This window comes from Lytechinus pictus, chromosome 7, assembly GCF_037042905.1.
Source record: "Lytechinus pictus isolate F3 Inbred chromosome 7, Lp3.0, whole genome shotgun sequence".
Classification (NCBI taxonomy): Eukaryota; Metazoa; Echinodermata; class Echinoidea; order Temnopleuroida; family Toxopneustidae; genus Lytechinus; species Lytechinus pictus.
This window is the reverse complement of record NC_087251.1, coordinates 44,725,301-44,746,734: the sequence shown is the minus strand read 5'-3', so window position 1 is coordinate 44,746,734 and position 21,434 is coordinate 44,725,301. Positions and strand designations below refer to the sequence as shown.

General features: G+C 36.0%; 1 protein-coding gene across 1 annotated transcript; it reads right to left on the bottom strand.

Annotated features, from left to right (window-relative positions):
- Positions 1-67: 67 nt before the first annotated feature.
- LOC129264351 (UBX domain-containing protein 1-like) lies at positions 68-20,876 on the bottom strand. The gene is made up of 11 exons (XM_054902219.2): positions 20,450-20,876; positions 16,249-16,302; positions 15,756-15,844; positions 11,498-11,579; positions 10,662-10,698; positions 8,938-9,032; positions 8,102-8,221; positions 6,417-6,488; positions 5,518-5,680; positions 3,974-4,157; positions 68-2,786 (listed from the first exon to the last, which is right to left on the bottom strand). Exons 1-11 carry the CDS (start codon positions 20,500-20,502, stop codon positions 2,743-2,745), a joined length of 993 nt encoding a protein of 330 aa, XP_054758194.2. The 5' UTR covers positions 20,503-20,876; the 3' UTR covers positions 68-2,742.
- Positions 20,877-21,434: the final 558 nt, after the last annotated feature.

The window sequence follows — 21,434 nt, the reverse complement described above, 5'->3', positions numbered from 1 at the left end:
TCGACTCGCAATGAATTAACATTCCTCATGTAACATTTCACAAACAAACATCATCCTAACTGCAGTATTTATATTCTTAGTTCTAAATTTTATTACACAAATGAAGCAATTTTCTCTTTTGTACAGTTGCTTATACAATACGAAAACAAGACATGTTTTTAGCAACTTTGTTGCCTCAATACACTGTTGTCAGGCACAAACATCTTGTACCATGATGTACATATACAGCTGGCTACAACATTATATGCAATGGTGCTGGGATTTTCTATTTCTTTTGAATGACCAAAACTGATTCAATATAATAAAATAGTTGTTGCTAAGGATAGGGATAAGTGACACCTACTCAGAAATTGCAAAACAAGACAAAGGCAGGAATATGATTTGCAGTTTTCTCTAAGTGCCCCTCACACAAAAATGTTTTGAATGCTAGAAGCAACAACAGACAACCACGGGCCCATCTTACAAAGAGCTGCGATTGATCCGATCAATCACAACTATGGACGGCCAGCAACGTCAACATCTACAAAGCGATTTTGTTAAAAAAAATTTCTAGATATAATGTATATTCATACATTCATCATTCTCTTGAAGATTCAGTGTGATTCTCTGCGTTTACTAAGAAGATTAGGCATACTTCCTGTAGAAAAAAGTTATGGAATTGATGGATTTCCATAGTTGAGATTGATTAAATCAATCGTAACTCTTTGTAAAAAAGGGCCCAGACCACAATCCCACAGCAATCAAGGAGACTGACAGGTTATTCATTGCATCTCAAGCTATTTATTTAAAAAAAGATGGACAAGATCTTACTTTGAACAAATTTCTAAAGGAATTTGACTTAGAGTATCATTGGAACATGTGTCTTAAATGCAACTTGCATTGCTGATAAAATCAGCGATTCGTCCCTCAACCTCCGGTCTTTCTAAAATTACTGAAAACCAAAATATCAGAACATATGGAGAAATTAACCGATATAATGCTGGTTTTAATCAAAGCACAATTATGAGAAAAACACTAATGAATATTTGGCGAAATTCATCAAATGTGCATGTGTGATTTTTCATGAACGGTTCAAATCGACTTCATATCGTATGAAATCATTCAATATGGTCTCTCCGAATTCATCTTAACCAGTTCATCTTCTAACCATTTATTCCAACACCACTTAGTCTTGACTTGTTGAGATGGCGAGATAATTTATCTTGCCAAGTCGACAAACAAGAAGAGGTATGTCAACATGGTGAGATAAAAAGAAAGTTGCGAGATTTAATAATATATTTCACAGCGCGTGCACATGGACGTTGATCTTTAGCCAGTCACGCCATGGCCTGGATTCGCTTCCAACTGGATGTGGTGTGTGCATGCTGTTGATAAAAAAAAAAATCAAATTTCTCCAGTTACTTTTTATATGTCAACATGGAGAAATGACGCATCTGGCCATGTTGGCATCCAAATTCTTGATGTCAATATGGCGAGACAATGTATCTCACCACGTTGACATGCGAAAAGTAGTTTGTCAACTTGGCAAGATAATGTATCTCGCCATGTGTATTATGTCAACTTGGCGAGATAACGTATTTCACCATGTTGACATACTACTTTTCCTAAGTTGAATTGGCGAGATATCATATTTCATTTGTCAACTTGACATACAACTTTTTCGTAAGGCGACTCTGCGAGTTGGCACACTGTGGATGTAAAATCAAATCTGCGTTTTACTTTTTACATGTCAACAGAGCGAGATAACGTATCTCGCAATGTTGACCTACAACTTTTCATGTCAACTCAGTGAGATAATGTATCTCGCCATGTTGACATCAAACTTTTTGTAAGTCGACTTGGTGAGATGACGTATCTCGCAATGTTGACATAATAACGTTATGTCGACCTGGCGAGATAGATCATCTTGCCATCTCAACAAGTCGATGGCACTTCAAAGCTTCTGTAGGTTGAGTAATCTTGGTGCTAGATGCTCTGAGAATTAGGCCATTTATTAGTAGCCAAAATAAATACAAAACCTCGGGGTGGCATTACGAACATTGCTGACTCTTTGTCATTACTGCGTGATCAATGAAAGGTATTACCTTTTCTGAAAGGCATTCTGTGTGCATCCATCAAAGCCTTTACACTTCTCTAGTCACTAATAACTGAACTGGGAAAGGTTTCACAAAACTGTAAAGTTGAATATGGTAAGCCAAAGAGAATTTTCATTCACTTGTACTTGAAAGTAGCTTGAGTTGAAATACAAACTCTGTAGAATAAAAAAAAGTCAATGAAAAAATATTGGGGGGGGGGGGGGGCAATTCAATTGGGGTTACTAGAAACTGCAGTAAAACTAAATCGGGATGTCATCTCTCCTTCAGAATTCCAGTCATCCATTTCTGTACGAACAGCTTCATACAACTATTCCTCGATACTTTTTATAAAGACCAGGGGAGCTTTTCATGGAAACGAATAGTCAATGATTTTCATTGAGAATCGTTATAAGCTTCTGAAATCCATGCATCTTATTGGTTCAGAGCAACTTTGTCAGTGAAAATCACTGAAATTATGCTTAATTCCAAACAGTCTCCGGGCCAGCCACTATGGACCACATCCACATAGCAATGTGGCTATAATATTGCCATATCAATCAAATCAGACTGGAATACACAAGACTCGGTCCTGCCCAGATAACATCACAGTTTGCACCTAACCCTGGTATCGTTGATATAGAAGAGTTTGATATAAAGATGGATCACATCATTGCGGGCTGGTAATAGTTAGCACAGCCGATGGTACTAAACCTATGCAGAAGGAGAAAAAGAAAGAGAGAGAAATAATGACAAAATTATTTTTGAGGTCTGAGCAATGGATCAGGTGACAATAACTGCATGTACTCAAAATAATTAATTTCAAGAATATCAACAATATGACAAAATTATTGTCAAAGTCTGAACAGAGGTTTTAGTGACAGTAATTACATATATACGGTCCTCAAAGTTATCAATTTCAAGAAAATAAACAATACTTTTGAAGCTTGACATGGGAATATGAACAAAACACACCCCCTCCACTGGCCAAATCAAAGTGATTTCCAGCATTCATCCCACATTATATGTTCTATCTGACCCACTGATATTCATCCATGAATGCATATGTTTTACACTGTATATACATTCGAACTTGCTTTAGCAACCAACGGGTATCGAATTCCCATCTGAATAGTGTACTGATTTCACGGTACACCATGTAATCTGAAAGGACCAGCCAAAGTCGACGTTTCGACAAGTGTGTTCTTGTCGTCTTCAGGAGAATAGCATAAGTTGTAAAAGCAGGCTATATATATATATATACTCTGTCAAGGTGGCATATGCAAAGGGCCTTGCAGGGTACATGTCTCTGATTGGCTAGAGAAGTCACATGACCACCAGTCTACATGTATATACACCACAAATTGGATTTCCTTGAATACAATTCACCATTGCAACATGTATTACGATAACCCGTCCATAAAGGCCATCTTCCTTGCCTCCCTTGAGTGGTTCTTATAGACAGGACTGGTTTCACTGTAAACGCACATATTCACCCATCCACTCACACTCTCTTTCTGACATACAGCTTTACATACTACTTCCAACACATTAAAAAACATTACTGACAGTCGGGCAATGTGGTCAATAAATACTTAATTTTATAAAAATCTAATTTAATCAATTTTTTTACAGTAAACTCTCACACTCCTGAAGAAGTGTGTGGGTAAAGTGCGCGAAGGAAGTCTTTGTTCGTGATTATTATATAATTCTGAAAATTTACTGGCTGAAAAGCAATTGATTGTCATGAAAATCTCAAATGCCCCATAAAGTATACCTGGCACTGGGTTACTTTGGTGCTTTCATGGAAACGTGGGAACAAACTTTGAACTTTACATACTGCAGCTTGCGGATATTGATATGTCAAATCAGTAATCGGTAGTATTTTAATCACCACTCACCTAATTCCTTGAGAGGTTTTTCCATGTCTTCTAACGTGAAGATTTTCCTAGGGAACGGGGTCATGAGAGAGAAGGCACCTGTCTGTCCGTCTGTCCTGTTCAGTTCAATGTACACACGGACGGCAGCCAGAGGTTCCATTGCACCAAAGGACTGGGTGATAGCACTCCCATTGGTTTGACGAATCTGTAATAGATATATGCAAATCAGTCGATGGCAGATTGATTAAAAACTGTACGCAGTCATATGTTTCACAATTTTCTTTTTTTTTTATATTGAACTGTTAATTAGAATTCATTATCAGAGGAAATCATTAAAATGCAAAACCCTCACTCTGTATATTGGGGGCCCCCTGCTAAAATGAAATAACCAAATAAGTAAATGTGTTCATTTCTTTCGCATGGGCTGTTAGGTGTTCTTTCTTTCCGCATTAATGATTGTTTTCGTACATTATCGTTTTTCATATTTCATGTCTAGGGTTGAGACTAGACTCCAAACTCTATCTTACGGTAGTACGCAAATGAATCACTAGTCTCCCCACATCAGACTCTGCAATATGCACTGTGTGAAGACCAAAGGTCTGTGTTTGCACATTATGCTCAAAGCACTTATGTAAACAATTCTTCGTATCAACAAAAAACAAATGATCCTAAACGTAGACTAACACTGTTTTAATACTTGTGTGACCCAGTAACTTCCGGGAGCTTGAAGATAAGAATAGTATACAGCAAGACCAATAACACAAGTAGCAAGTTTTACGATGATTCCTCCTTAAACTGTCAGAAGAGATTTAGAAAGCGGTGCAAAAACAAATGCGACTAGACTAGCTACAGTAGGAGTAGATCGGGAGCTGTTGGAACGTTCATCACAGAACAAGAAGTAGATGTTCTAGTTGAGTGCAGTCCACCCCAGAAAATTGTTGATTTGAATAGAGAAAAATCAAACGCTGAAAAGTTCATCAAATTCGGATGTAAAATAAGAAAGTTATGATATTTTGAAGTTTCACTTATTTTTCACAAAATATGCACAACTCAGTGACATGCAAATAGACGGTCGATGATGTCCCTCACTCACTATTTCTTGTTTTTTATTGTTTGAATTATACGATATTTCATTTTTTACAGATTTGTCAATAAGGACCAGCTTGGCTGAACCTTATAGTATTAAACAATGCTAATTCCACATGTTCAGAGAGGAATTAATCGTTGCTTTACTTGACAATGAGAAAATTAGAATATGCCATATTTCATACAATAAAATACAAAAGAAATTGTGAGTGGATGACATCATCAGTCTCCTCATTTGCATACCGACCAGGATGTGCATATAGGATGTTTTGTGAATTTAAGCAAAACTTTTAAAAAGTCATAACTTTCTTATTTTACATCCGATTTTGATGAATTTTTCAGTGTTATGCTTGTTGGATTTTTCTCTTTTTATTCAAATCAACATTTTGTTGGGGTGGACTTGTCCTTTAATGGCATGTTTGTGCCGAGCGCTACATCCATGAACTTTTGGTTATTGTTGCTAGCAAGAATGGACTCACTTGTAACCTAGATGTATCGTACTCCTTCTTGGGTGCGGAGGAACCTGGAGCCGGAGCTGGAGCCGCAGCAGGAGGCTGAGCGGGGGGAACCCCTTCCTGTTTCTTACTCCCTCGAGCTGCTCTATCCGCTCTGTCCCGAGCAATCTGTTCTTTCACTCTTTCCCTTCAAAAATGAAATTTGGGGAATATGTATTTTGATTAATGAATCATTATCGTCGTCGTCATCATCATTATCATAATCATCATCATCATCACATCAGTCATGTTCAGCCCACTGCAAGGTGAAGGCCTCCTCAAAATGGTACAAAAGCTGCTTGTCTTGTGCTGATGCAATCCACTTTGTGCCAATGAACTTTGTGAGCTCGTCACTCCATCCCAATTTTTATCTACCCCGATTTCTTGATCCGAGCCATGGTTTCCATTTTGTGCTGTGTTTGGTCTATCTATCGTCATGTGATCTTGCAAGGTGGCCAGCCCATCTCCATTTTATTGATTTAATTGCTTTGATTATGTCTATTACTCTAGTCTGGCTCCTAATCCATTGTATGGTTTTCCTGTCACAATTTGATATCCGTAGCATTTTACGTTCCATACTGTGTTGAGTGGTTTTTTAGTTTCTGTTCCATTTTCTTAGTTACAGACCAGGTTTCGGAACCATATGTCATTATTGCTATTATTTGCGAATACTGTATATGAGTCGTTCCTAACTATATGAACAGCTTTATGGAATGGCTCCATGGACGCTCATGTGGAAGACCTAGAAATATTATAAAGAAAAAGGTTCCAGTAAAAACACCCTATGTTCAAACTAATGAAATAATTTTAATGTTCAGAATATTTCAATACCCCCCTTCTCCCGTGTTCCCCCCTCTCTCTCTGTCTCGAACCAAGTTTCTTACCTTGCAAGCTTTTCCTCCATTTTTTCCCTCTTTTTCAGAGCTGCGAGTTGTTTAGCCTCATCTATTTCCATCCTGAAATTAAGATCACAGAGCCAATATTTATACAGCATTCAGAGAAATACCGGAGAAATATAATACTGGACAAAACAAATCAATCCGTATCTACAAAGTCTCCATTCGCAAATAATAATAACCATCCTATATTTACCCAGGGTAGCCACTGACTTCAGTTCCAAAAACTGTTCTCCCAATGGGCCCTGCTTAACATGATGTTATAATTACCTTAGCTTTAGCTGGGCTGCCTAGGCGCTCAGTTTCTTCCTACCGCCAATGAAGCATTTAATAAAGGTAATTTGATCTCCTTTCATCTCGATAAATCTTTGATAATGATGATCAAACATAAGGTTGATTTATATTAACATAGCTTCTACATGCATACACTCTACTGCAGTTAATACAAGGCATTATTTCATTACACTGGTTGAAGCTGAGCCGCTATGTTGGTAAGTATTGAGGAATACATCCTCCTGGGTTCCCATTCACCTTTATGCCTGGCGCAAACTATACGATCCTTTGCAATGCAATTTTCAAAGAAATCATGATAACATTTCACATCAACATTACAAACCCAGAAAATATATCAACCAAAGTTCTGAAAAAGTGGTATACTAATGAATACTAAAATCGAAATTCCAGTCTATTTCAAGCCTCCCATAAAGGCTCTCTCAGTCTGACACATCGTTCTTTGCAAGCTTGGCTTGTGGATTGGGGGTGACTATTACTGCTACCCGCAGGTTACCTGCATTGACAGTAAAAAGCACGCAGATGCCTGCAGGTGCGCTCACTGGTCTGACTTGCCCGCAGAAAAGTTTTGAACATGCTCAATGCTTTTTTGCGGGTGAGTGATGAGGGATTGTCTTCAACTCACCCACGAGGCTTGCACCGAACATTGTGACAGTGCCTTGAGAATAAATTCAATCCACATCATAATTATTAAATTATATGCAATGATAATACATTGTATTTAGTTGAGGCCGTACGAGTTAAGTTTTCATTGAATTGCCTACGCTTTTACATGGAATTGATTTTAATTTGGTCAAGATTGATCAAGTTTGGCTCTAATGCACCCCTAGATCTATGTCTCTCGTAAATGTTACGCTATGGTCAAGTGTTAAAGCTAGACCCATTTTAGTGGTGGTTGCTATTTCACGGCATTACAAAGTTTTTTTTTTTTCAGGCCGAGTTAGTGGTCTTAAAGCTCAAATTGAAAGAATATCAATGTAACAACAATCTGACATTAGCAAATCTTTGAAAGTAAACCAATAGTTGTCAAATATAAGAATGTTTAATGTAAATTATGCAAATAAAACAAGATTAAAGATGGAAATGAACCCAAGTGCAATTCCTCTTTGCAAGGAGTTACTCTTGAAACTCTTTTCATTTGAAATTAGAGGTGGACGGAAGCAGTGGTTTTCATGGTGAGTGGTGGTCAGAAATCTTCTGTGCCGGTTGGGCCCGACCACTGCCGTCCACTGTAGCTAAAACACTGCTACGGTCCAACCAACAAAACCATATCCAAACTGACCAATCACGTGTCATTGAAAACAACGTAATAACTTTCATTGGTCTGAGGTCGGTTTCATCAGTGTGATTGCAGTATTACATACTATGTTGATGTAACTTACTGTTGTTTTGCTTGCACCATTTCCTTGCCCTGTTTCCGCCTCATTTTCTCCCTGTCCAACGCTTCCTTCTTCTCGTTGGCTATCCTATCTGCCTGCTTCTGTTTTAGTCTCTCTTGTAACCTTCAAACCAGCAATATCACAGAGAGAAAAAAAAAAAAAAAAAAAAGAGAAATACTGAAATTCAGTTACCTGGAAATCATCATTTTCCCTGTGAACTATATTAAAGATGACATCATTACACAATATGTAATCCAATGCCCTTCAAACTCTGTATCAATGGTCATCTGAATAATACAATAAAAGATATAATACAGAAATAGACAAATTTTTCCCTTCAGCACATTTTTCTACCCAGATTCATCAACCTTGCTATCATTCAGACCCTACAAGTCTCCATTAGAAGCTCCTAAGCCATACCGTTTGATTGGGTGATAATTTTTTTTTTACATATTCAGAAATCTTGGATGAACTGTCAATGAAAGTAAGATTTATGATAGAGGTGCCAGTCGATGGATGAATGATTACATTGGTCTTCATCAAAATCATTTTCTGCTTAGCTACATCTTCTAAAGATTGCTTTTGATTTCAAAACATGCCTTAAAGATTCATAGTTAAAATGACTATGGTGTCTTCTTGAGTGTACATTCCCATTTACGTTTTAGTTTCAAAACCTGCCCCGAAGGTTCATAGTTGACTTTTACATGGTTAAAATGACTATGGTGTCTTCTAGAGTGCATATTCCAGTTTAATGTGAAGATGAAGCGAACTAGCGGAAAATCTTTTGATGTCGACAAACATACGTAACACCCGGGCTCGTGGACCCTCCCCGCCCATACCTTGCAAGTTGCTCTTTCTTTTCCTCTTCTGTGAGTGGTTTGATTTCCTCCGTTGATTCTGAGAAGCTCTGATGACCCGTTCTTGCAGCATGCACCTATGGAAGAACAGCAAGGAATGGGACCATGTTTCACAAAACATTCACTCTTCATGCTGAATTAACAACAGAGGCTGTATCAATGCTAAGTTACAGGGCAAGAATTTATACTTATAAAGATTAGGGCCACTTTGATGCATACCTATATAATATTGACTGGCCTTGAGGGGAATATCAAATGTATTGCCCACACCAGAATCATATTGGCCCGAGTCTTCAGACGAGGGCATTATAAAGGGGGATATAAAGGGGGATATAATTGATGTTCACAGAAAGAAGAGCCAGTCGATATTTTTATTATAATCCAAATCAGACATCTAGAGCAAAGTCATGACAAGTAGAACGCCTCTGGCAGTCTCGCCTGCGTTACGCGATTCGATATAGCAGCAGTGCTGACTTTGAAAACAGCTATTGAATAATTATTCACAAAAGAAAGCATTCATAAAATTAAAAAAAAAAAAAAAAAAAATCCCCACCAAAATACTATGTCCATTGACTCAATATCACCTTGACCATGATCATGCGACCTAAGATGTGTGCAAAACAATCATTCATACTTGATTACCCTTTATGTCTATATTTCATGAACTACATGTAGATCCATAAACTTTTAAAGTTATGACGATTCGACAAATACCCCCAACATTACCAAAGTTCGCTGACCCTATATGACCTTTGACCTTGGTCATGTGACCTGATCTCGCACAGGATGTTCAGAGATACTCGATTGCTCTTATGTCCAAGTTTCATAAACTAGATCCATAAAATGTGTAGGTTATGATGCCAATTCAACAAATACCCCCAATATTATCAAAGTTCATTGACCTTAAATGCCCTTTGATCCTGGTCATGTCACCTGAATCACGAACAGGATATACAGGGATACATGGTTGCTCTTATGTCCAAGCTTCATGAACTAGATCCATAAAGTTTTAAAGTTATGATGACAATTCCACAAATACCCCCAACATGGCCAAAGTTTGTTGACCCTAAGTGACCTTTGACCTTGATCATGTGACCTGAAACTAAGGTCTGTATCCAACTTTGTCTCACCTTGATAATCATTATGACATGTAATATTGCTGCGCGGACCAATGTCCTCAGATACCCAGATGTGAGACCAGGGAAAATACTGAGGTATATTTTACGTCATCTGTGCTTGCAAAGTCAGTACGCACATATAGAGACTGAGTAAAATACAAATAATATACCTATCTTTTCACAATATTCAGGAAATCTAGGGCAATACGGTTTTGTAAGTTACCAGCTCTATATGTTTACATCCTTTCATTGCACAAATATTTGCGGTGGTGTAAATTTAATCAATATCATGCCTCATTAATAAGTGAATGGAAACATGATTACATGGTGAAAAAAGCTGCTGGGAATTTCCCTTCTTGAAGCAATATCATGAAATTTTTTGAAAAAAAAAGAATAAACAAAAAGAGGGAAAATATAAAGTGTAGACACCTCCCGACTGTACAATGTATGTTCTAATGTTCATAAAGATATACTACATAACCACAAGTACAATGTTAATGTACTATAGTGCCTCACCACATGTTCCTACTTCATATGCATTTCAAATCATCATTAATGCGGTATCGAGACTGATAGGTTCGTACCTACCTGAATATCATCCGGCGTTCGTAACTTCTTTCCACATCTGGAATTAAAATGGGGGAGAGCATGAGGAAAGGAAGGAAACGGGTTGTAATAAGAATATAATCATTCTCACAGTATGATTTCAAGCATCGAATGGAAACAAACTCATTGATCGTTACCTGATAAAGGTTGATTACCTTTCCTTCATTTGGTCTTGTTATTCTTGAGTGCTAAAACAGATTCTCTATTTTTTTCTATTCCCAATAGCTCAAGCTTAAATATGGTTTTTCTAAGTTTCTTACCCAAAGTTCATTAATTAATTAAAGCATGGTTTCACTGAATGGGGTTCAACCAAACTTTCATTTATTATCAGGCAAAACTGTCAAATGAAAAGGTGATTCATAGACAGTTCATCTGATCATATAGACAAGTGGCATTACACCAAGCGGATAATAGACAAAATAGGTATAGCCTCACTGGAAAGGTGACAAAATGGTAAACAAGTTAAATGGCTCGATTGGTAAAGCATCCGCCTCACAACCGGGAGGTCAAGCCCCGGCCGCATCGGAACAAAAGACGAGTTGATGCTACCCTATTTGGCTTTCAACAAAGAGATAGAGCAACATCGATCTGGTACTGCTCAGTGGCTGCCGAGCTGATGATCAATTGGGCTAAACAAATTTTTGGATGATTTCCATTTCTGATTTCTGTTTCCAACAATAAAATATGGATTTATATATTTTTTCTTTTTAAAACTAAGAAGAAATGGCTGTAGACAAACTAGTATTAGACCAAATTGGATTAGACCAAATGGAAAGTAGACATAGCAGATTTAGATCAAGTGGCAATTTGCGACTTACTCATCACACTTGATTGATTGGACTTGAGCTGGTTGTGCAGGTGTTTCCTGGGCAGGTTTAGAGTCCCCACTTGGAGTAGTATCTGGAAATAAGTAAAAGAACAGTGAAAATTTCAAAGTAAATCATAGGAAAATTAAGAAATAATAAGAAAGTGAAAAATAAAGGTAGGAAAATTGAAATATAATAGGAAATACAACTTGATATATTCATGTACTCTAGTGCAGTGGCAGATCCAGGGGGGGGGGGCACATCCGGCTAGGGACAATGATTTCATAATAAAATACTAAGTTTGTTGAACTCCAATGACCTTTGACCTTGACTTAAAAACTTGTTATTCATGTTGTATAATATTATATCATATAATCATGTCATACAATTTTTATATAATTCCATTAAATGTTATAAAAATAATAGAAAAATATCAATTTCAATCAAAGCTACCTGATCAGAATTGACCATTGACCTTGACCCAATGACCTAAGCTTATGTTAATGACAATATTGATAAAAATTCATTATAAGTTTAATAGAATAAAGACAAATTATTCTGAAAATTCAAAATATTAATCTTCGGTTGAGTTTTATAAGTTGATACCAGTTTGTCGATCCCAATGATCTTTGACCTTTGCCTCATGACCTGATATCACATTTATCCTTTTGCTGATAATTGATATCCATAACACGTAAGTATAAAATTCCAAAATCATATTGAAAATTCAAAATCTTAACCTTGGTGAAGTTTTTGACATCAATACAGCAAGACAGTCCAAGTTAATTGACCTCAAATGACCTTTAACCACGATCGATTTACCTGAAACTCCTGCAAGATGATCAGTGATAATTGTTTTCAAGTTTTCACAAAATAGATCCATTTACTTGTTAGATTATAATGATATTTCAAAAACTTACTCGACCTTGGTTATGGTTTGATGTTAAAGCCGCCATCGCCGCCGCCACCCCCACTGCAGAAAAAGCAGCGCCTTTGTCTCGCTTCTGAGCACTAAAGGTATGCAGGCTAGACAAAAATCAACGTTAGATTTTGCTACTTTAAGCACAAATGTTGTTAATTAATATTAATGTATGTTAAGAGAAGGGGCAATTATGATTACACTTTACAAATGGCCAGCAAGGCAACAACAAAAAATGCCATGCATTTAGCATTAAATATTAACAAGTAAAATGCCTCTGGAAGTCTCACCTGCATTGTGAGTAAAGATGAATGATATTTAAAAAAGGGAGAGAAAAAAAAAATTCATTAAATAATAAAATCCCAAGTTTGTTGACCTCAAATTACCTTTGACCTTCATCTAGTGACATGAACTTAAATCCATGATTTTGCCAAGACTTAGGACTCATACTATCAATGTTATCATAAAAATTCAAAATCTGAACTTTGGTTGATATTAAGGTGGTCTGTTTATGACAGATCACCTTTTAATTTTGTCAGATCTTTCTTCATATCTTTACCATTTATGTAGTTTTATGGCCAATGTTTGTCGCCAAGTTTTTTTTGCTTTTTTTAAATCTGAAATCTCAATTTCATTGAATTAAGGTCTCTCGCAGAAAAAACTTTTCAAGGTCATCAGGTCATGATGACATTATCTAAGCACCATTTTGTTAAATTCTTTAATTGATATCATCATAATAATGGATCATCATGTAGAGGTCATGAAGTGGTGTACGCATGAGTCAAAGTTTTAAAATGCTCCAAATCGACCATGGGTGATTTTGAGTACATTAATACATTTCAGGTCATTTTAAGCATTTCAACTAGCTAATTCTAACAATTTTGCGCATTACATCATTATGCAGCATGGAATTGCCGTTTTATTCTGAGCAATTTGATACCTCGCTCAACTTTTTACCATCATTAATAAGGGAATGCGCATCAATCAAAGTTTGCAACATGTGCGCATGCGAGCTTTGAAAATGTTATAGGCAAAAATATGCCTATATAAAATTCACTCTAGCTCATCAAAAGAACAGAGACACCCAATCTTTTTTTTTAAAGTTGGATATATTATGAACCACAGATATTATTTCATGTCATAATTGACCCTCAATTACATTGTGATGTCATCAAAATGGTGTCGGAACTAAAAAATACCGTTTTGAGTTTTATGATGTCATCACATTCATGTAAATTTGATTTTGACTTCCTAAACATTGGTCTTTTTTCACCCAGTTTTCTATATATTGTAGCTTAGAATATACTTTTGTAAAGGAATTATGTCAATTTTTTTCATTTCAAAGATGGGATCAGTATGACAATAGCAATATATTATGCCAGTGCAATTGCAAAATTTAATTTGATTACGTTTCATTCTTTGCGTTTCTCGTCTATGGAAAGTAATGTATTGTGGTTGAATGGATAAAGCACCTGCCTTAAGTGAGGGTCCCTGGTTCAAAACCCACTTTATATTTTTTCTTCTTTTTGGGGGTCTTTTGATCTCCATCCTGACTATCTTTAATGTTAAATGTGTTATGATATTGAAAATTATAAAATATTTAATCAATATTCATTTGATATTACTTAACTATAGAAAATAATGACAGACCACCTACAATGTAATTAATCCTCATGACATATTAAAATCTAGTTTGATGTTGTGTTGATACCACAACATGGTCAAAGAGGCTCTGTTCAATCCATTGCACGAGGCCGTTCGGCTCCGTGCAATGGGTTGAACACAGCCTCAGCGAGAGTGGATAGGTCGCATAATGGAGGAATGAAGACATGCATCATTTGGTTTATACGACTCTTCTAGATAGTGTTATATGACAAAATAGAAGGGAAAAAAAGAAGATGGAATTCAATTGTGCCTTTGTCCAGTAACTCATTTTCTCTGACAACATGATTATTTTTTTCATGTATAAAAGCTGTTAATTGCTTTCATTCTTTTGTGACACGCTTTGATTCATGAATCACAGTCAGCCTTGTTGAAAGCGCTTGCCCTGTTGATGCGCTTACTTCGCGTGAACACACACACATACAAAATGTACATTCACACACATGCTCAGTGGTACAAACTGAGGGAGAGAGCTAAACCGTGCAATGGAATAATAAAAAATGCACGGTCGTCGTGCAAAGGAAAATAGATTTGCATGCAGCTCAAAATGGATCAAATATTGCATGGCTTTCAACCAATCAAATTGCAATAATCTTTGTATGCGTTGTATATAAAAGACAAATGATCAATAATACTTCAGATTTCAATAACTTTGTCTAAGTTTCACTATTAAACAATATACTCTTTTTAAAGTTATGACATTTCAAAAAATTAACCTTGGTTAAGATTTAATGTTGACACCTATCATTTGAAAAGCATGCTATCCTTCTAATGTGTAGGCAAGACAAAAATGTTACATTTTTTTATGTACACTATGAAAAGTGACTATTTTGCTCAACAATAAACTTTACTACTACTATTACTACTACTACTACTACTACTACTACTACTACTACTACATCTATTACTACTACCACTATTATCACCACCAATAGACCTGGAAATAAAACTACCACCGCTAGTACTACTACAACTATTACTACTACTACAACTACTACTACCACTACTACTACTGCATCTACATGTGTTACTACTACTGCTGTTATTACTACCAATAGACCTGGAAATAAAACTACCACTGCTAGTAAAACTGGGCATTGTGACGTGCACCTGTAATCCAAGCTATAATCCAAGTTACAAATTGATGCAGAGGTTCGAGCCCTGGTCACGTCTTTGGGATGGTGACATTAAAGGTCGGTCCCAGACGTAAATAATCATATCTGATTGATACACGTCTGGCAAAACTCAAATACACACACACACTACTACTACTACTACTACTCCTACTACTACTACTACTACTACTACTACTAATTTTATTTCTTTTACTACCAATTTTACTACTACTACCAATTTTACTACTACTACCAATTTTACTACTAATACTTCTACTACTTCTACTACTACTACTACTACTACTACTACTACTACTACTACTAGATCTACTAATACTACTGCTATCATTACTAGTACTATTACCACCAGGCCTGGGAGTAACACTACCGCTACTTCTACTACAAATACTACTACTATTCTGTTTTCACTCACACATCAGTTGACAATCAAGGCTCATCATCTGCAGCAACACTTTTCCACATTCTCAAAATCTAATCTAATGTTATTTTTAGTAGCTTTTGCAATTAATTTTTCATATATTATAACAGAAATTAAATGAGTAATGCCACTTACCAGATTCACTATCATTACTTCCAAGTGTTTTTCCTTGAGGCACTTCAAAAGGTTCGTCGATATCTGCATCATCATTGTGAGCGAATAACCTGATTAGAACAAAACATTACAAAAAGGTTGGCTCTTTGAGTAGAAAAAAAATCATGTTTTTTTTACATTTCTAATGCCTGAATTCAAGAGATATAATTAAGCTCAGAGGTTATACATAAGGTTCTGGACACATGATCTTCTGTTCCTCTATGTCTAGCTCCTAGTGATATACAATGATGTCTAGTTCAAAGTAACTTGCAAATGAGTGTTGGTAATACAATGATACACTCTATTTCAGGACTCTTCTTAAAGAATCATTAGTTAACATAACATCAGTATTGTCACTATTCAAGTCTCAACTGGTTTCACCTGGTTTCAATTGGTATCCTTATGAGTCTGGCAATACCCTACAAAATTCAAATCTTCCATTTTTTTTAAAGAGATCTTTTATATGCAAACTTACCAGTCCATGGCAACCTGAACTCCTTTGTAGGAAGTTTTTGCGAGAGCCTTTTCTCTGTAAATGTAAGCAAAGGCAATGTAAAATAGAATGCAAATCATTCATCAGGTGAAAATTATTCATAGTAAATCAGACATAATTTTCAACATGTCACGAATGAATGCCTTTTAGGTATACTTTGTAATACATGAAAGCCATTTCAGTAATATTTTGTCCTCCTCTCGATGAATATATCTATTATCTGCTGTAAAAAAAACAGGTGCCTTTTCGTACATGCACATAAATTTGAGCTAAGTTTATACCAAGACATACTTATCATGACAAAATTTTGCAAACTCAAATTGTAGAGCAAGTCATAGCCTATTGATTGATACAGCTTTGCCTATGTTATCATAGAATGGATATGTGGATATATTCTAACAAATTGTGTGACATCCCTATGGAATATGCTTACTATGGAACATAAGCAAAAAGTTTTGAAGTGAAAGTTGATGTTGATTATAATTTACATCAGTGAAAAAAATACACGGGGGCGGCGGGCGAATTCGCCCCGGAAATGCCTAAAGTCGCCCTCGAAATCACCCAAAATCATGCTTTCGGGGGCGACATAAAAGCTGAATGTCGCCCCCGAAATTATTGCCGAGTGATAACAACTCAACACCCCACTAGCACCATATGCTCGAGCTCCGCTTACCATTTAAAAATCATCCAAAATCCACACTCAAAATCAAGAATAAGCCTTGAAAATAGCGAGGAGCGCAGTTTCAAATTCCGAAGTTGCGTCTTTTTTTCTGTACTACTTATTTCCACACACATGGTACCAGGTATGGAAAAAAAAATCAACGCGACGGTCGGGAAACAGTTGCATGTATAGGGGTCCATTATGACTACCACGATATGCAATTTCTAATGCACATGTTTTCACCTACAGATATCACAATTTTGTGATAAAATAATTCGAATTACACAGGAAATAAATCCCAGAGTCTAGTAACCTATCATTGGTGAGTTGTCATTCGGCTTTGCTTTTCAAAACGGCCTATAAACATCCAAAATAACTTACCTTATTTATTAATTATAACTTAAAAATCATTTGTTTTATTTTTCTTGGGGAAGTGGTAAATATCAGACAATAAATCATCAAACAAAGCTCCATCTATTTTACAAGGCCGGCGGCAGGCGGACGCATTGGCGCTTGTATTAGCTAGCCAGTCTGAGCTCTGTCTCTCTGCCAGAGCTCTGGGGGACAATTTGCTCAGTAAAGGCCTCAATGATGGTGATTTTCTGTTTCAGACAGAGTTTACATTTCAGGTATATTATTCAAAACTGCCAATAAAGTTTGATGATTTCTTCATTGTCATGTATATTTAAGTTCTTAATGAATACATTCTCACCAAATTTAGACTCCCCATAGAGAAATGCAATTTTCATGGAGATCTGCGTTTTCAAAGAACTTCACGAAAAGTTAGGGTATGTGGGCCTTTATTACATGTACATGGCCGAGTACAGGGTATTGTACTGGAATAGACGGAGTAGAAATTAGATATTGAATTCATTTATATCCAAGTCCAACTCACAGTCACACCCACACACACACACACACCCAAGATTCTAAGCATGAAAAAAATAACTTAAAAAATCATACAATATTAAACAAAAAGTAATAATTCATTAAGAAGTGAACAGGTATTCCTAAAAATACAAAAAAGTAGCATTCAAAAAGAGCCCCTGAAATGCAAAAAGTAGCCCCCGAAAGGTAGAAATGGAGCCCCCGAAATTTGACAAAAAATTTAAAATGTAGCCCCCGAAAAAAAGATAAAGTTGCACTTCACACCAAGGTGCACTGCTATAGGCATAAACACCATAAAATTAATCAACTTCTTCTTCTTCCTCCTCCATTTGCTTTGCAGATCAGCAGAGAGAAGTAAAGACAAAAACGACTTGCCAAAAAATGGGAAAGCAAAATTCTCACAGTGAAATTAAATTTTATAAAGTTGCCCATATTTCACAAGCAAAAATACAGAAGAGAGAAAAAAAAAGAGAAGAAAGTTAACAACTCTTCAAATAGCAAGCCAGTTTGGGCTATTTTCTTCGATCTACACACATACATGTAGCAGATGGCTGGGGCTTCCGCGTGGCAGGCAGGAGCCAATAGATTGGTTCTAAATAGCTGCAGCACCGGCACCTCCCCGATCAAACTCCAAATCAAAGTGAACAATCGCACAAGAAAAATACTATTTCCAACAAAATAATTATAAAATTATGCGACTGTTTTAATTATATGGATTCTCAAATTACTGATTTGACGATGTGATCAAAGGAGTACGTTTTGGGGTCTTATTTCTAGTTGTTTCAGCCTTTGTTTTGAGTCTTGTTATGATCAGTGCAGACTTGTAATGGGAAAAAAGGTGCGTGTGTGCCACAATGATTCATCTATTTTTTTCTAAAACATTTTAGTTTTCTAACAATTTTTGAAATATATTTCAAGAATACTTCATTGAAAACAAATATCAGTAAAATTTTAGATGATTATTATTATTTTTTTTTTTAAGTTTGAGATTTCTTCCTCTTTCTTTCTTTCTTTCTTTCTTTCTTTCTTTTCTTCCTTCATTTTTTTTCTATCCTTGCTTCATGCCTTTGCTTTGTTTCATCTATCGTTATTTTCAGTCTTTCCTTCCAGATTCCTTTTCTGTGCCCATTTATTTTGATTCTTTCCTTCTTCATGTCATTCTTTCCATGATTTTTTTATTTTCGGTCTTTATTTCTTTCATTCTTTCTTTATCCATTTTCTCCTTTCCTTCTTTTTCCCCTTATTCTTTATTTCCTATCTTCCTCTTTTCTATTCTTTCTTTCTAAGAATGAATGAAAACTCTTTTCCTTTCTGTCAATCTTTCTTCATCCTCCCTTTCTTTTCTTTTTCATTTCTTTCCTTTCCTTTTTCCCCCTTTCCTTCATTTATTATAATTCTTTCCTTTCTTCTCCCTTTCTCTCCTTTTTTCTCTCTTTTTTCTTATAGTTTATCAAAATCAAAATCAGTTATTTTTTAACCACCAATTCCCACAGAAAATACACATTTAAGGACGTTCCACAGTTAAGGTGAAATCCATGTCATCTTCACCAAACTTTGCACATAGATACTTTAGAACCTTAATATTCGAAATATGCAAAAATTAACATAGGTCCATGTGCTTGATTTTTTGCTATAGAGCTTCAAAGTTCACTCAAATTGATGTTCTTAAGAATTGCGCATTCAAAAGAATTTGGCATTTTTAGACCGCCCAAGATTACTACAATGAGTTTAAACCTCTATTACTCAGTCAAAATACATGAAAAAGTCATCAAATTTCGCAAGAGAATTAATAATTGTATCGTTAGAATGGAGAATCTATTTATAGTGCTATTTGTTTGCAATTTTAAGTTTAACAGCACTGTCAATTCTTAAAAATGGCGTAAAAGATAACAAAATCCCAATCTAAAAATGTGAAATTTCAGTAACAAACTACAAAAGTACAATAAATGCTGCACTTTATTAAAAATCCATGTCATTTTCACCAAAATTTGCAGAGTTGTAGAAGATGGTATTCCTAAGAGGTACAAACATTAAAAAATAGGGGTTCATGTGCTTGTTTTTAAACTATCAGCATTTTTATTAGAGCAAATGTGCTTTTTAAAACACCAAAAATGCGCCGAATGCTTTGTATCTATGTGAAGAAAAATCAAAACCACTCTACCATTTATACAAACTGGCGGTAATATTCGTGATTCTTGGCAGCACTGCAGAGTAAAGTATTTTGAAATTGTAGACATTTTTTTTTTTGAATGGTCCATGGAATAATTCAATTTTTTTGCTTCATGAAATAACGCATCGGATCTGCAGTTAAAGTGCAAAAGATGAGAAAAATCAGCTCATACCCGCAGCTAATCACCTGTTCATCCATTGTGACGTCAGCGCGCAGAGTGTAAACTATGCGCAGATCATAATGCGCATAAACATAACTGTGGAACGTCCTTAAGATAAGAACTTAGTTTAAAATAGTGAAATTGAAATGTGTAAAAAAAACACTGAACTGTGACAGTGAAATTTACTTACAGCGGTCCCACCTATACAATTTTGTGTAACGACAATGACTTTGCGAGTTCAATGACCACAAAGATTATATAAATTAAATTGAAATGAAGTCTACATCGTGATCATTATACTCACGCTCTATTTCTTGGGAATCCCATTTCCATAAGAGTTTCAACGTCAGTCGGCATCTTGATTTTCAGTGTTCCCTCGAGCTTAAATTTCAGAGAATCCAACTTCCAAGTTCAGTAAAAAAAAAAAAAGATGAAAAGACACTATACATGTCATATTATAGACGTTGATGGCGGTATATAAGATCGTCAAAAAATCTTGGTGCTCCAACCACCACAGATCGGGGGAGCGTTTCATGAAAGGACTTGTCGGACGTTTTATCCGACAAGTCCCATTTTATCCGACAGTTGCCATAGTAACAGTACCTCTCAACCAATCAACATCAGAGAAAGATGTCAGATCTGACAACTTGTCGGATGAAAATGTTGATGAAACACTCCCCAGGGGGGTGTTTCATCAATGCTGTCAGCACTGACTAAATGGTCAGTGCTATAACTATTTCAGTGAAATCCTTGGTTTTGATTGGCTAAGAAGCACTGGCCTCTGACTGTTGCTATGGTAACTGTCGGAGAAAGACAACTTGTCATTGCTGACAACTTTCATGAAACGACCCCTGTGGCTCCAAGAATCATCATTGGAATAGTAATATTTGTACAAGAGAATCTTCAGTGAAACTGCCAAATCTATTTGTCTATTGTTTTGATTCTTTGTTGATTCTTAACCATAGAGATGTATACTAACTATACATCTCTATGTTCTTAACTTATATTCATGAATTAGTCTTATTTTATGTTTGAAAATGCGATTATTTCTCTGGCGGAACGGGGAATACCCGAATGAATCCAAGGGTGTAGAACTACGTATTGCATAGTGATTGCATATTTTGCATAATGTGGGATCAGATGATTGACTCTGTATTGCAAATTCTGAATAAGAGTTTTAAGAAAGCGGCTTATTTCTTATTCAGCGAATGGATCTATAATGCCACCAAAATCAAGCAGTCATTCTCCATTACTGAAAAGGTGTTTTGAAATGGATTTTAATGGAACCC